We start from the raw sequence: 16,494 nt of genomic DNA on the forward strand, positions 1-16,494 counted from the left end.
CGACCTTAACGTAGCAGCGCCCACATACCTGTAAGAAAAGTTAGCCTGCAAAACCTGTGAAGAAAAGTTAACCTGCAAAATAAGATGTTAACTGAGGGTGGGTAGGGTGGGAGAAGCTCTGGAGCCAAGTGAGGATTCCCAGGTAAGATCCTCCCTCTATTGTGTGGGCAGGTAATCCCTCCCCTACCTGGCCTGGTCTCCTTGGCAACGCTTCCCCCAGGTGGGATTGGACAACTGACTGAGGTAGGCGGAGACCTCCAGGTATCCCACCTGAGGGAAGGCAAAGCCAAGCCTATGCTGTTGGGGCCGCTCCAGATCCAGGGGCTGCGCACGTCCACGCAAAGGTCGCCCCCCGTTTTATGCGGGGAGCGGTCATTATTTAAAACACCTGTAGATAGAATTTTAGGTGTTTTCACCTGCATAAAAACCATCTTTTCCTTATTTGTGCAGACAGATAAACGTACCATAGCCCCTTTCCACTTTTACATTGCACAGTATATTCAGATATCTGTTTAACAATATATAACTTAAGATCAAATTGCATCACATTGCAATATTTGGTTTCTCACACAACAAAAGAATCACCCAGTTACCTTTTCAAAAAAACAAAAACAAAAAATCCCAAAACCTATACTCTACCGTCAAAAGAATAAAGGAAACAAACCAAACTGAAAGAAACAGCAAAAGTAGCAGCTTCAACATCATGCAAAATACCCTTGGAAACCAACGTTCAATATTCACGAAGACATTTTTATTCACAAACTTTGTGTCTGAACATTTTGGAGGACTTGGCTAGCAGTAAGTCATTGTTCTGAGAACAGGAACCTTGATGTGGACATCAACAACTGTGCAATGAGGAAATGGACACCAAATTTGGGATGAAAACCACATTCTCAATAACCCTTCTACTTAGACATTATGTTGTTTCATTTTTGCCTTTTAAAAAATTGTATTCATTTCATGAACCTACTCAACCTGGCCACCCTTTTAGACTAATTTTGGCTGGGGGAAATCATTCGTCATAAGGCATTTTAAGTCATGTTGAATCTCTGTAGAGGTCTAGCCAGTCTGAAACAACTCTGGATCAAAGTCTATTTTGCATTCTGGACACAAGTGATATTGAAAGCAGTCATTAAAACATCAGTACACTAAATAAGAGTGCTAAGGAAATGGCCGGGTTTCCTTCTCCCCCTTACAAAGCATTCATGTTAAAGAAAAAAGAGTGCAACCAATTGAAAACAGGTCAAATTAACCGAAACCATGTCATCACCTTTTAAAGGGGAGCCCTTTTTACAGAAAAGTCTTCAAAAGCACAGAAACCGCAATTCTTCAATAAAGCACATAGAGAATTCAGTTCCAATGGCCTAGATGATGCAGCATTCACACACGTTTACAGATCTGACACGCCAACATGCAGTCACGATGGGTGCCTTCAGAGTCTTTCCCAAAGAATATATCAAGTAATGGGCATTGCCACTGATCTGCGGTCTGAGCAGACGGACCCTCCTTTTCCAAATGAAATGGTGGGCTAACATTTTGGCAGGATCTTGACTTATTACGCAGGTTTTGGTTTTAACAGGGTCATAACTGGCAGTGTCTGCTGCCAGATAACAGCCAGAGCAGGATAAGCTGAATTCCTACCATAGACCATAGTGATGGGCTCAATCCAGAGACCCCACCACAGTCTGACGCATCCTCCTGTAGGCAAAAAAGAAAAAGAAATAAAGAGATTTGTCAGTATTAGCTGAAATTACAAGCCCCTTCCAATAGCTCTCTCACCATGTGATGACTCGTGTGTTTCATCCTCACAGAGGTGACCCACATGGGGACCAAACTTTTAACAGGTTCACTAAAGTATTTGTATCCAAAATGAGCAGCTCTTTACCCTAGGAAGGGTAAAGTCAGATCATTAACATGTGTGCCGAAATGCTCTGACACATGGGCCCAGCCCCTGGTATTGGTGGTGACTGCCTAAACTCAGTTTTGTCACCATTCAACTTGCAGTTATATGAAAAGGGTCTTTGACTTACTTGGAAGAGTGATTTTTGTCACACACCCACCCACCCCCAACTTGCAACTGACAGAAGTCAACACATACATATTTTAATCTGCATGGAAATGTTAATAGAACACAATCACATTACACACCTTACCACAGCAAAACACTTTCACAGGGTCATTCTTGTAGCTTACCACATGTACAGTATGCATGTACATTCGATTAATAAAGAACTTGTGTTCTTAAAAATAACAAGTGCAGCTTAGTTGTTACTGTTGCCATTTGTCAGTTTGTAAACACATATTTAATTCAGTCATAGCCGGTTTGGAAGCAATTACATCATATGACTCTGCCTTACACCATCAGACCACTGGGCCATTTGTTCCAGTGTTGTCTACTCTTGCTGGTAGTGACTCTTTGACATTCAGGTAGATGCTCCTCCCATCCTTTTCAACAGGCAATGTCAAGGATTAAACCTGGGACGTAATGTCTCCCAAGTAAGTGCTTTAATGTTAAGGGCAGCCCCTAACCTCACATCATATTGGGATTTATGGTGGCCCTGGTCACGTGATAATGAAACGGACTCAATAACTGGGTGCACAACTCACTTTTCAGATCTTTCTGGTTTTATTCAATTTAGTTGGCAACTTGCACAAGCCTCAAAGGTTTTGATTGTTTCATCTGAACCTGCCATTGGGCTTCCCTAGCCTGCATTGGTCCAACTCAAACCAACCAACCAGTAATGGTACCAAGAACAACAGCTTCTTTTCCCAGTCATCCAATGGAACTCAAATATATTTGTCTAATTCTACCCAAAAGGCATAAATTGAACTTGGGAGTGCTGTTTTATAGGTTAGTTAAATTATTAGCAGCAATCGTTTGGTTGCAGAAAGAATTGTGGTTGGTTCTTTACAGAATGGGAAATGCTTAGGTTAATAAAAACCAACATATTGTATCTTTTTCTCCCCCTCCCTTTTTTTTTACAGAACACAGTCAAAATTACAAGATAATTGGGCAGAATTGTCCACAATTGTAATAGCTTATAATCAATGCAGAGGTCATGATAGACCTGCTAATTATCATTGGACAGGTTGGTTGATTTAAAAGATTGTTTACTTTTCCTAGCTTGTATCTCTCTCTCTCTCTCTCTCTCTCTCTCTCTCTCTCTCTCTCTCTCTCTGCTTTTGGTGGCGGTTGATGTAAGTCTGTTCTCCCCATTGATGGAGGGGGGTGCCTGCTCCATTTTGTGGTCCTTTCACTTTCTCTTCTTTTAGAAGTTAACAGCCATTTTGTGTTATGCCATGCCCCACCCCCACAACAGTCGCCTTTTGACTGGCACCCACAGCACTTTCTCAGAATTCCAAATGTACCCACTGGCCCAGAAAGGTTGGCAACCCTTTTACTAAAACTAGACCATATTTCAGGAGCCCTGGATATTTTATCTTCAGAAGCATGTCTACATTTCCCCTCAGGAGACCAGGACAGCTTAGGATCCTTTGAATCCAAGGCACTTTCCAGAATGCCAATACTTCTGCTTTTGGCCATTCCAAGCTTGGAATTCCAACCTTGGTTGGGCCAGGGTTTCAGAGCAGCTGAGTGATGGAGATGAAGTATTTGACACTGGACCTGAGTCTCAAGTCTTTGAGTTCTGCCTTGAACACCTGAAGGTTGGAGCTGCCATTTAAGCCACTGGGACACCATCCATATGTTTGTCCCCCCCCCCCACACACTTTCCAAATCCAAATACTTGGGTATTTACTTTATTTCAATAATGCAGGTAATGTAATTAAGTCCAGTCGCAGACGACTCTGGGGTTGCGGCGTTCATCTCGCTTTACTGGCCGAGGGAGCTGACATTTGTCCGCAGACAGTTTTTCCAGGTCATGTGGCCAGCAGGACTAAGCCGCTTCTGGTGAAACCAGAGCAGCGCACGGAAACGCCGTTTAGCTTCCCGCTGAGCGGTACTGATTTATCTACTTGCACTTTGACGTGCTTTTGAACTGCTAGGTTGGCAGGAGTTGGGACTAAACAACAGGAGCTCCCCCCTCGTGGGGATTCGAACCGCTGACCTTCTGATTGGCAAGCCCAGAGGCTCAGTGATTTAGACCACAGCGCCACCCGCGTCCCGCAATAATGCAGGTACCAGTTAATAAAGCCATCAGGAAAATTTTGCATTCTATTTGGCACACAACCCTATCTGGAATAAGATCAGATGATATACTGAACTTTTAGGGTTGTTTAGTTTGGCTCCCTCTCCCACTCTTTGTGTCTGTGCTATGTCATGCTGTAGCAGAGCTTCTTTCATGAAACTAAACAAAGACCAATTGGTCTTTCCTCAACTGATAAAAAAAACCTCCTCCTCCTTTAGTACCTTAAACACAGAAATTTATTTACTAAGATTATACTACCAAGCTCTTAACTGAGTGTGAACATTTGGTGATGAATATGAAATTTTATAGGAGCCTGTTATCTAAATGTATGGATTCTACTGTTAATAAAATGAAGCAATATATAATCAAGTAATGAGAAAGAGTTCTGGAGATGCTCAAGTTAGAAGAACACTGGAATTATATATGCAAGTTTCATCATAGCTATTCTTTACACATATTTTTGAGAGAAGAATTCTAGAAAACTTAAACCTCCCAAATTAACAAAAATGTATGCTGTCTGGGAATTGTGTAAGATATCGTTGAGTGGATGCCACCTATCTTCACACATGGTGGAGACATAGGAGGCTGAAAATGTATTGGCAAAATATTTTAGGAGTGATTAAGAATATACATTTTTATAAAATCCAGTATAATCCATTAGTAAGCTTGTTCAGTGAACTAAAACCTACTCTGTTAGTTGACAGCCAGAATCTTTACTGGCAAAATTTTGGAAAAATGGCTTGAGTGGTTGAGAAAAGTGTTGCAGACTGCTTTAATGAATACGTTAACATGTTCCAGATGGTTGTGGGATGGGAAGCTATGCTCACCCAGTTGTTTTTCTGAAACTTGGTCTCCTTTAATAATTTTTCGGGATGGAGTTGTGCATGAAAAGAACATACGGCAAGGCACTTTAGAGCTGATTTAATATTATTTTGAATAAATGAAATCTTTTGTTGTTGTTGTTGCTGCTGCTGCTGCTGCTGCTTTAACTCAGCATTACCTATTATGGCATGCCTCCAAATATATTTCTGCCTGAGCAGAACACACTTTCTTTCATGCACACTTTCCTTTTTGATGATCATGCCCACCCACTGCAGTTCCCCCATGTCTTCCCTGCAAAAGCTGCTCTCCTTAGGACTGTAGAACTTTTTAAAAGAGTATGGGATGTGGCAGCAGGATCCTGCCTGATGCAAACACCTTTGAAAACATGCCTATGTGAGTAATGCTATTTTTCTCGTTCCATTTTTTATTTGTATATTTTTAAAAATAATATCTACCATAAATGTTATCATTCAAAATTCTTAAGATCTTTAGCCAATTTATTTGTTTTTCTAGATAACAAGTGAATTTATTAAAAGAATTTTGAAAGCTCCCTTTCACTGAAAATGATATGTAGTTTAGATTATGCGTATGAATGTTTGATTTTCAAAGCATCTGAAGATTTATACAAAGGGTAGAAATGGCCCAGCCAAGATTAGAATGAAATAAAGAATTAAGAGACATGGACAAGGAAACTTCCAACAAGATAAGGAGTGAAATATGTCTGAAGAACCAATTTCTACTGTAACTTCTACTCTGCACTGAAGTATTTTTGGAATGACTACTGTGGAATCATCTGCACGGAAAATGCTGTTTCAGAACTGGTTATTCACATGGATTTTTTAAAAAAGAAGAAAATATATGGGGATGTCTGAATCCAACAGAACAGCTCTCAGATGTATGAATTCATAGGAATCTCTTCAAAAATATTTATCTGAAGGCAAACAGTATGTCAGAAGAGTGTGAGCATCTCAGCTCTTTGAAGTGTTGGAACTTGGTCAGTGTTTGCAATTTAAAATTAAAGGATAAATCTTTCCAGGTGTGTGAGTGAGTGAGCGTAGTGTAGTGTCCTACCAAATGAAAAACATTTACAGTCCTGAAATATTCAGTATGCCTCCAGAGACACAGAAAGCACACTAAACTGGGTTTGCTGTCTCTCTATCTAATATTCCTAATATCTCTAAACCGGGCATGGGATGGGGCTTTGGAGAGAAACATCACTAGACTGGGTTACCCTCGGGGAGAACTGGATCTCTTAAGCTGGAGGAATGCACTGGGACCACCTTGTGGTCTATCTTGTGGCACTTATCTTCTTTCACATTGGCAGAGGATGGGCCACATAGTTTCTTGCTACATCTGTGTTGCTCACATGATTACTTCATGGAAGCAGGCATACTATTTGCTGATAATCTAAAAATGTGGCTTAGCTCTTTCAGCTTGTGTCTTTCCTAATGCAAATTTCTCTGCAATGGGTTTTTATTTGCTTGAAATGTACATGTGTCTAGAGATGAAATTTGCCCAGTATTTCTGCTAGGAGGCTATTCTGCATTCGTACTTAGTGCACATATAAATTCTGCAGAAAGGTTCTGTGCAACTTAATAGTGAGTGACTCAAGCAAGAGGAAGCCAAAAAACCCTTATAGATTTGCCTTCAGAAAATGCAAATAACTCATGACGTTGGCAAGGAACTAAGTAGCACTTCTGGGATGTCCAGAGAATCTTTGACCTCATTAAAAAAATTAGTATTAAAACGCACATCCAAAAGAGATCACATGTAAGCCTCTGACTCAATATGTTATTGTAGCTTTGCAGGATCATTTAATACCCATTATAGCCTTTTGTTGCTCCCGAACCCAGGGCTAATTTCAGAAAAGAAATTAGTCAGGCTTTTGTCAGCACTGCCCCCCTCCCATTAGGAAATGAAAAAGAATTAATTAAGTAGGAAGAGTAAACTTAAAAGCAACAATGTGCTTTCTCTGGGTCTTCTACTTGTGTGTTTGTGCTGCTCCTTCTCCTCACAGGCGTCAGGCAGCTTTGACGCAGCTTTGAGCTTATGGCATTCTGGAGCCTGCTCTGCTAGGAGCAGCTCTGGGCATTGAGAAGGAGGCTGGAGATTTAGCAGCTGTGTTTAGCTGTTGGTCTTTTGCAATATTCATTACAAAAAGTTTTGAAGCATTCAGAGATAACACTTGTTTACACAAATTGTTATTGGGAACTGTTTAGTTTTCACAAAACGTGGCTTTTCTGTCCATTTAAACTTTGGTTCATTGTTCTGAGAGGGTGATGTTGCACTAAGACATGCCAAACGCCCGTTAAAGCCCTTGGGAAGTACATCTCTGCCAACACTTTTTTTTTAAATCAGAATTAATGGAGAAGTTTTAAATTAAAAGTTTGTTTTGCAGATTGCCATTTTCCCTATGCTGCAAGTTTCAAAATTGTCACCAGCTGCATCAGGTCTCCCCTAGTCAGGAGACTGCCAGTTCCGCCTTCCACTCCAAGAAACCTATCACTGTGCTGTGCCATCCGCAGGTTGGGATCCTGCCAAAGCAGAACTGGGAAATACACATTTCTTGTGAATGATCACTGTGGTTTAGTATATCTCCTGATTCATTTCCCCTCCTGAATGCTTCTCAGTCAATGATACACTGACAAATGATTATGAGGAAGGGATAGTTGTGCTCTCCTGTTCAAAACGGATTGTGTTGCTTTAAGTACAAGCCATGCTTGAGGCAGGCTGGGCACTTTCCACCAAGGAGAGGGTGGTTTCTCTTCCTCTAACGCCCGTTTCATGCATTATTTGCAGCGGCACGATGGTATGGTTATGCATGGTACTAGTTACGCACAACCCAAACTGGGAGGGAGAGTTGCAGGTGACGTACATCCCTCAGCACAACTATGTTGCAGAAGTTGCAGGCATTAACGGGAGACAGCTTGGGTGCAATCGAGGGAGAGCAGCAATTCAAGGTGATGTCTGAAGGAATAAAAATGGCTGGTGGTGCATTTTGTAGGTTTCAGTGAGGTCTTGCAAGGAATTAGATATTCTAGGCTTCACTGGGATGACTTCACTGACCTCATGAAAAGGCCGGGCCTGTACTCCCATATGAAACATGTAGGATAAATATAGCAGGACCCATTTTCAAATTGCACTCACCTAGTAAAACAACACCCCTGTAGTGATTGTGCCACATTGTTGCTCAGGGGCACCATGGGGGGGCAGGGGGGAACCCCCCATATTTTCAAGGAAGGGGTCAGGCTCCTCAAGAATTCAGGGCCCTGCCACATCCCTTTGAGGATCACCAGGGAGGGGCAGTGCAAAGCATCTTCGCCCCACATATCCCTTTGACGTTCGCCAGAGCACCTTCCCAGAACAAAAGAAATGCCTGTGAAAGGAGTTGCACAGGGTGAAAATTTCCCCAAACAGCTCCCCTGAAGCCCCCACAGTCTCTTCTCAGGTGCTGGAGACCTTGCTGAATGGAGTGGATTGTGAAATGACGGCGTAGAGGAGAAAATGAGGGTCACTGAAAACCTGCCCACAGAAGGTGACATTTGAGGCCATTCCCCCCTTCCTCCTCATCTCAACCCCATTCAGAAGGGTCTCTTGATCCTTGATAGAAGATTGGGGCAGGAGGCTTCTGGATAAAGAGTGGGGTGGGATAGTTTTCATAGAATCGTAGAATTGTGGAGTTGAAAGTGACCCCAAATGTCATCCAGTCTAACCGCCTGCAATGCAGGAATCTCAGCTAAAGTGTCCATGACGGCTGGCCATCCAAACTCTGCTTAAAAACCTCCACAACCTCCCGAGAGATTCCACTGTCAAATAGGCACTCGCTGTCGGAAAGTTTTCCCTGATGTTTGGTTGGAATCTCCTTTCTTTGTAACTTGAAGCCACTGGGGCACAGGTGGTCTTTTTGTTTCGTGCCCATAGAATAAAGAGCGTTTATAGAATACGAAGTTAATTTTCAAAAAGTTATCAAACAAGCTGTGCACAACAGAAGGTAAACAAATGCCAGAAACTAATTTGTCTCCCATCCCCAATATCTTGAAGAAACAGTGCATCTCTAGAGATAGACATCAGATATCAAGTCTAGCAACTGTTCTTAAGGTGTGTGTGTGTGTACCTACATACACAACACAAACAGAAACCCATTCCCACTTTTATGATTTTTCTCTATTCAATGTTAAGAGATGGCCAGGATGATGTCTCCCTCTAGTGGGACTCTAGGAAGATAAGTTAAGGGTAAGGATTGATGTAAGAGCAGTAGGGCTGCTCTGGAAATACCCTCACTACTTTGAGTCCAAATGTACCTTCCTTCGCCAAGCTTGACCTCTGAAAACTGGAGTCCTGCAATCCTAGAGCAGAACCAGTGATTGCCCAGCAACCTCGACTTTCCTAAGAGAAAACCTGCTCCACTCATTTCCTGGAGCAGTTTCCTTTTTAAACCAATAAAGGTGAAGAATTAAGAACTGAACATTCAAACAGTGTTCTAAAAATGCAAAATGCCTCACTGAACTACATAGGAAGATTCAGACAGATGACTAGAAAACACTTCATTTGCTGGAATCAGTTTGCACAGCAGCTAAGAAGTTTTATGTGAGCCATGTTTATGTTTCATCCATCTTCACCCCAGTTCAGCAGGCATACAGTGCTTGTAATCAAATATCCATTATAGGGCATACATACAATATTCTGTATTATAAGCATGCCAGTATCACAAGCAGAACTTGGCAGAGATGAGCTCTTATTAGAGTAGCTTTAGGAGCAGTTGTGGTGGCACATAAAAAGGCCAGCATATGCTGAGCAGTTCAGCCTGAGTTCGCATGACCAGGACCACCTCAGCCCATGGTGACAATGGCTGGAAGTTAGCCAGGTCATGCGCTTACCAGGTGATGATCAAAATCCCACGGGGCAGGATGCACTGCTTTCACCAGATACTAGAACCACACATGTGGGAGAGATTCGCCATACAAAGGCATGCATGCAAACAGTCCTGATTCAACCAATGATTCCCTTCACTTTTTGAGGAGCAAAGTGTGCCAGCTTTTGCACACAGAAGACTCCATGTGAAGCACATAGTTCACATGATGCACTAGGCTTGGGTGGAAGGAGAGGCGCACCTGTTACTTCACTAGATTAAATGAACATCTACTTGAGAAGTGAATGAATGAGGCCACTCACTTATTTCTAGGGCAGGGGGTGGGGGTGGCAGCTCCCCACGCCTCCTGAGGCCATAGAATTGTAGAGTTTGCCCTATTTGAAGGATGTGTTTTGCAGCAGGTAAAATTGCCTGAAAATATGGACTCAGCTAGACTGGTAAAGATGGCGGTGTGGAGTCCCGTTTTTCTATATCTGTTTTCCCTGTTTAAATTTACAGTGCTTTAAACTGAAACACTTCTTTGATGTGTCTAGATCCAGCCTGTTAAAATAAGGTTTAACCTTGTCTATAAAACATACAATTTCCAAGAACTGTCCTCCTGTCCTCAGCACTATGCACAAATAAGGACTGAGGGTTTTCAGGGTGGAATGACATGGTATATGGGAAAACACATGTTTCTCAACCGTTTGTCAGATGGCATAAATGTAAAGGGGCATTTGGGGGGGGGGGAAAGAGGTTCCCCATATGGGGCTCATCAACCAAGGTAGCCTATCTAGGAGAAGAAAAAATCTGGTCCTAAACCTTTGCTGCCTGGCATGAAATCATCTGGAGAAGAAAAGACTCAGGAGTAAACCCCAAGACAGTTGGATAGCACCATGTACACCTCCTATGGGCAACTCCTGCAGCCAAGCTGGTGCTTTCCTTTGGACCACATCAGTGGGGCCGAGAGTGGGTCTCATCATCTAGGTAGCCTAGAACTTCTATGGACACTGCCCTGGGGAAGTAATATGAGTGATGCTAACACAGCAGTTTCACTTTACCCCCAGAAGTGCACTCCATTGACTCTGAAGACAGACGGAACCAGCAGAAGGGAAGGGGTGCTTAACTCCAACTGCCTTACTGATTAACCCCTCAGAGGTGTGCCCCCCCAGACAAATTTCTCTTTCGCTTCGCTTCTTCTAGCCTCAGATCCCAACTGAGGGAAAATCACAGGAAAGTATGGTTCACAAGGGAAGAGCAGCTTAATATTACAAAGCAAGTTCAATGTTGAAAATATTGTATTCACTTTGTAATGTGTAGTCCAGCTGTATGATTGTGAAAATGCCACAAGCCCCTTATTGAAAGAAAATGTTAAAAATGCATGTACTCTTAGGCAGCAACAGCTTTTTAATTTTAGCTAACTATATTTAAATATTATCTTTAATATACTATTTTTGTTTGCTTGTTTCCTTTGTTAGGCTCAGAAAAAAAGGCTAGTGCCGGTATTGTGAAGTCGTACCTCTTAATAGGAGCAAGAACAAAACATGATTAGTCTATTGTATTGGTCTCATAACCCTCCCAACAACTAAGAATGTCGGCATGACTCCAATTTAGAGATTCAAACTTTTTCAGATTTCTTATCATGGATACAAAATAAGTAACAAAGGATTGCCAGGAGCAGTTGTGGTGGTCCCTCTGGGCAAATTCCACCTATCCTAACTGGAAACTTGCTAGGGACTGAATCAGGTGTGCTCTATCACAGACCACTCCTTACGAGCAGCAAGGGTGGACTGCGAAGTCTTAAAGTTAGCAATCTGCTACAGTGCTGGACCAGGAAAGAACAATATGCAATACATTTCTGTCTTCAGATTGTGATTCTAAGCATGTTCTGAAACAATAGGATTCACTTCCAAAGTTAACACACCAAATTGCTATGGCTGTTTATCTTGTGGCCCATGACCCAATGCGCCTCTTTAGAACTGTATCTGTCTTCCCTGATTATCCTTGGGAGTGCAGTCTCTCTACTTGCCACAGAGAGAAGGGAATGTCTAAATTAACTGAATTACTACCCAGAAGATTAAACCCTTTTCAAATAACCACAGACTCTCCCATTCAGGAAAGGAGGATGTGCTCCCAATCTATTCTCAGGGGAAAATAGCTCCTGAACAAGCCAAATAAATAAATAAAGCCATTTGCTCCAAGTTATTTTCCCCACCACCACCCCAAGGCACCCAATTAATACATGTTTCTGTGATACACTAACAAAAATGCTAAACTTTGAAAAACAAAATGAAACACAAAATTAGAGAAAGTAACTGACCATCCACACCACATGAAAACTTGCAGAAAAATGGAGATAGGAGCGGACATCATGGCAGAGGCACGACTCGTTGTGCATATAGGCTGATCCTATTAATAACGGGCAAAATAGCAAGTAGAGGAAAGGAAAGAAAACACAGAAAGAAACACATACAAGATGAGATTTCATGCAGTTTGCTGGCAGTTAGCAGAGTTAATGTGAAAGCATTCACCCAAGAGCAAAGAATTTCACAGTGAGGATTGCAAAGTAAACTTAAGTAAAATATTACACTAATACAACTACAGAAGACACAGTTAACACAGATAATAGCACAACAAGCTAGTGAGCAAGACTCCTTGTACTTTCACACACAACAGATCCAGGATCAAGAGCATGGAGATGGGCTAATAGCTGTTTCTCCCAATATTTCTGCCAACTATCTCCAGCACATGAATGTTACTGTTAAAATTGGGTGCTTCAATGTTCTCAACGTGGCAAACACTTTACAACAAAAAATACCCATTTGTGTTCATGTTCTTAAAAAAATATGTATAGTATAGTCTAGATCTGGGACTCTCAAATTTTGGTACAGGAATAATTTCTACCAGGATCACCAAGTCTAGTGGCAGAAGAGGCATTGGGTTGGATCATTAGCAGGAATGGGAGGAAAGGGGGGTTCCCTTAAGGAATCTTGGAGGGTGGTGCTTCCTATCCAGAAGCCCAAGTCAAGGGCTGATGGGCCACTGGGCACGCCAAAAGCAGTTCACACCATGGAGGACCGCTAACGATGGTCAACCACAGCTGTCAATCAACCGGCAAGTGGGTTGGTTGATCACTGGCTACACGCCCAATGCCAATGCCAAATAAAGTTGTGGTCTAATTTCAATCCAACACATGTCTCATAGTCTTTACTCACTACCTGCTCGCTCCTCAACCACCTCACTGTCCATGGAACCACAATATGGCAGCCCTTAGAATTAATCCAATTAATCTAGATCAGGGGCTGTGAACCCAGTTCCCCCCAAGTTGTTGGACTTCCATCATCTCTGACCTGGCTGGGACTGAAACATCTGGAGGGCCACAGGTTCCCCACCCCTTACTTTTGATCCACTAGATCTACTATTCACAGGGAAGACTGGGACTAGGCAACTACACTGCATCTTCAGGACCAAAAGAAAAGCCACAGAGTTTTCTATGCATTTTTTTCAAAGGTTCTGACGACAAGATTGCCAAGCAGTTACCATGATGCACAGAATAGTAGCAAATATTGCCCTACCTCCCTCTTTAAAAGAATCATGTGTGAAAGCACAGCAATTGCAGCAAAGGCAACGCAGAAAAAAAGCAGCTGTTAATTCTATGTTAATCATGGGAACATTTGAAATAGAGTGACTATGGTTCAGAGTCAACAGTCAATTTAATGGAAGATAGGTTAACATCAATGGGCATTTCAAGGTGCAAACTAATCATTTTAAAAAAAACTTTTTTTTCCCTAGTGCAGGGAAGGCATTTCCTCCATTTCTTAGAAAAGCAAACTTACATCAATATCATCATCAAAGCAGACATCGGGCCCTTTTCTGTATCTGGGTTGCTGAACCATTTCACAGGGGTTTGGCCCCTCATCTGAATGTCAGTTAAGGAACATGGATAATGGAATGTTCACATTTGCTAGAAGAAGAAGAAGAAGAAGAAGAAGAAGAAGAAGAAGAAGAAGAAGACGACGACGACAAACTAGAAAACACAAAGAGAGTGAGGAATTGCAGGGTTTGAACTGGGAGCCTTGTCTAGTGAGGTTCTATGGACTGTGTGTGTAGAGACTAGAGATGTGTGAGACCCCTCAATAAACTGACTGTGTTTTTCAAGTGTGCCAGTTGAATGCTTGAGAAACTGAAGGATTTTGGGTGTTCAGTGTGAACCCTTGGAAAGCCCTATTTAGCTACCATTCTGCCTTCCCTGCCAGTCCTCCCCCTTCCCTAGTGAAAAAGGTTTTGTGGAGGGCATACCAGAGAGTGTGTGGCTCTTAACAACACACCAGAGACCATTCCAGGCCTCTCCTTAGCTACAAATGTTGTGTTAAAGTCCCACAATCCCCAGCAGGAAATGATGCTTCTCCTTCATTAATGGCAACCAATTCAGTTCAGCCTATTTGAAGGAGGCTGAACCTGGAGAATTTGGGTTCGTCAATTCGAGCTGGAAGAGACCCTGTTTCAGGGTTCACCTGTTGGCTATTTGCCTCTGTGTATAGACACCAGAGGTCATTCAAGCGCAGCAGGGGAAAATGGGGTACTACATCAACCCCTGAGTTTGGCAGAAATTATGAAGCCCCTGGATTGGCTAGACATCAAATAAATATTAGAAGGCTGGATTTATCCCTCCAGGTGCCCTTTTTATTGTGCATTCGTGATTATATCAGAGCAGTTATATGTGATTCTGATTTCAGTACTGTTTGTGCCTGTAGTAGCTGTGGCAGACATACTGCTTCATTTCCAGTTGTTGCGTGTCCTATATCTTCCTGATGAGATCCTGTAACTTTTCATACCACAGGCAGCATATTAAGTCTAAAGTAGGTGGGAGAAAAGGGTAACTTGAAAGGGAATTTGTGTGGTCCTAACTTGAAGATGGAGAGGATTGGGGCTGAAATATCAAGGCAAAGTGTGGGTGTTTGGAGGAGTGAGCACAATATGTGAGATTTAGAACATCTTTACTGTTTTCATGGCAGGGAAGTCCATGGCCATTAATGTATGGCAAAGCAGCATATCAGGTACTGTATAATAAAACATGGAAATTTTAGGCAACAATAAACTAATCAGGCCTGCTAACAGAACTTCTGCTAGCGCAATGGGGCTTTCCTTCTGTGTGCCCAACAAATTGGCCTGGATGTTTGTGTGTGTCCCAGAACAATGCACGGGGGGGGGGGGGAGGGAAAATCAAGGAAGGAAAAATGCTTGTGCTGCAGCAGCAATATCCTTAGTGGTATGTTGAATTCCCTCCTTTAAGTGTGCCAATCATTCTCTTAAGGGTTTTTGATTCCAACAACATTGTGTTTGTGTTATATATTAAGATCATCCAAGCAGGGTGCTAGCGTGGAGTGGGTATCTCACATTAGTGAGAAATGGAAGAGATACATGCCTGTGTTGATCCACTATTCACAGAAACAGTTTCCAGTCCAGGTGTGTGTGTGTGTGTGTGTGTGTGTGTGTGTGTGTGTGTGTGTACACTAACTCGTCCAAGTTTTAGGAGCAGCTAAAAATCAGATACTGGGGGTTCTACAGAACTGTGTGGTGGTGTTATTTTGTGAGCAAACACAAATTCAACATAAACTTAAACTTCAAAGGATACCAGGCTTCTCTGCTTGCATCAGTGGCCTTGTATCACAGTGACGGCACATATGTTTGGTGTCACTCATTATGAATACTAAATTTGTATTGGAAATCTTCTCTGCGTGAAAAAGTCTGCAAACAGAAATGAAGCACAGAACAAATGTTTAATGCTGGGGGAACCTGCAGGCAATTTTCTATAAGTACTTTTGACAACCAGGTAAACTCCAAAGGCTTAATGCAACTTTTGCACCATAAGCTACAAATAACCTGATTTTGTGCAAAGATCTCCCCACCTCAGTTGGGCAGAGAAAAGATATATAATATATATTATATATTCAGAACCTGTCTTCTGCTCAACAAAATCAAACTTTCTATTTCCAAGCAATATGGACAGTAAAACATGATGCCCATTGCTATTGAAGTATATATAAATGCAGCAAGGTGAACTCATCTTTGAGTGTCTTTACTAAGAGTGACACATTATGTGGAAATAAGGGAGAGAGGCTTTTCTGTGGTGACACCACAGCTGTGGAATATTCACCCCACAGTGAATATTACTGGCACCAATATTACAATCTTTTCAGTGCAAGGTTAAAACCTGTTTAAAACCTGTTAAAGATGTGCTTTATTTGATTACCCGTGTGCATGTGGGAATTTTTGGTATTTTATTTTGGTAAGATCTGCTGGCTATGCCTTTTGTACACTGTCCTGTTATCCATAAGCATGAATGGTAGGTTAAAAAATTTTAAGTAAATGCATTCATACACATCTATATTTATATCATCTGTATCTAGATCTACTTCATAACTGATAGTTTCACATGAATAACTCAGTTGCTTCTTTAATATCAGAACACTACAGTGGTGCCCCGCAAGACAAATGCCTCGCAAGACGGAAAACTCGCTAGACGAAATAGTTTTCCGTTTTGGAGGTGCTTCGCAAAACGAATTTCCAATTGGGCTTGCTTCGCAAGACGACAATGTCTTGCGAGTTCCTGCGGGTTTTTCCCCTCCCCCCCTTTTTCTAAGCCGCTAAGCCGCTTATCAGCTGATCCGATCA

General features: G+C 42.1%; 1 protein-coding gene across 4 annotated transcripts in view; it reads right to left on the reverse strand.

The window, feature by feature from the left end:
* Positions 1-356: 356 nt before the first annotated feature.
* Positions 357-16,494, reverse strand: part of CACNA2D1 (calcium voltage-gated channel auxiliary subunit alpha2delta 1) — a 366,139-nt gene continuing 350,001 nt past the window's right edge. For 2 of the 4 annotated variants that reach the window (XM_081210644.1, XM_081210642.1), the window contains 4 exons: positions 15,455-15,567; positions 13,656-13,738; positions 12,140-12,228; positions 357-1,698 (listed from right to left, as the gene is read on the reverse strand). In XM_081210644.1, the coding sequence (XP_081066770.1) occupies positions 1,662-1,698; positions 12,140-12,228; positions 13,656-13,738; positions 15,455-15,567 (322 nt within the window). In that variant the 3' untranslated portion in view covers positions 357-1,661. The remainder of the gene's footprint in view (positions 1,699-12,139; positions 12,229-13,655; positions 13,739-15,454; positions 15,568-16,494) is intronic. The other 2 variants (XM_081210645.1, XM_081210643.1) reach the window with 1 other exon arrangement.

The sequence above is a fragment of the Podarcis bocagei genome (assembly GCF_964188305.1).
Source record: "Podarcis bocagei genome assembly, chromosome: 10".
Classification (NCBI taxonomy): Eukaryota; Metazoa; Chordata; class Lepidosauria; order Squamata; family Lacertidae; genus Podarcis; species Podarcis bocagei.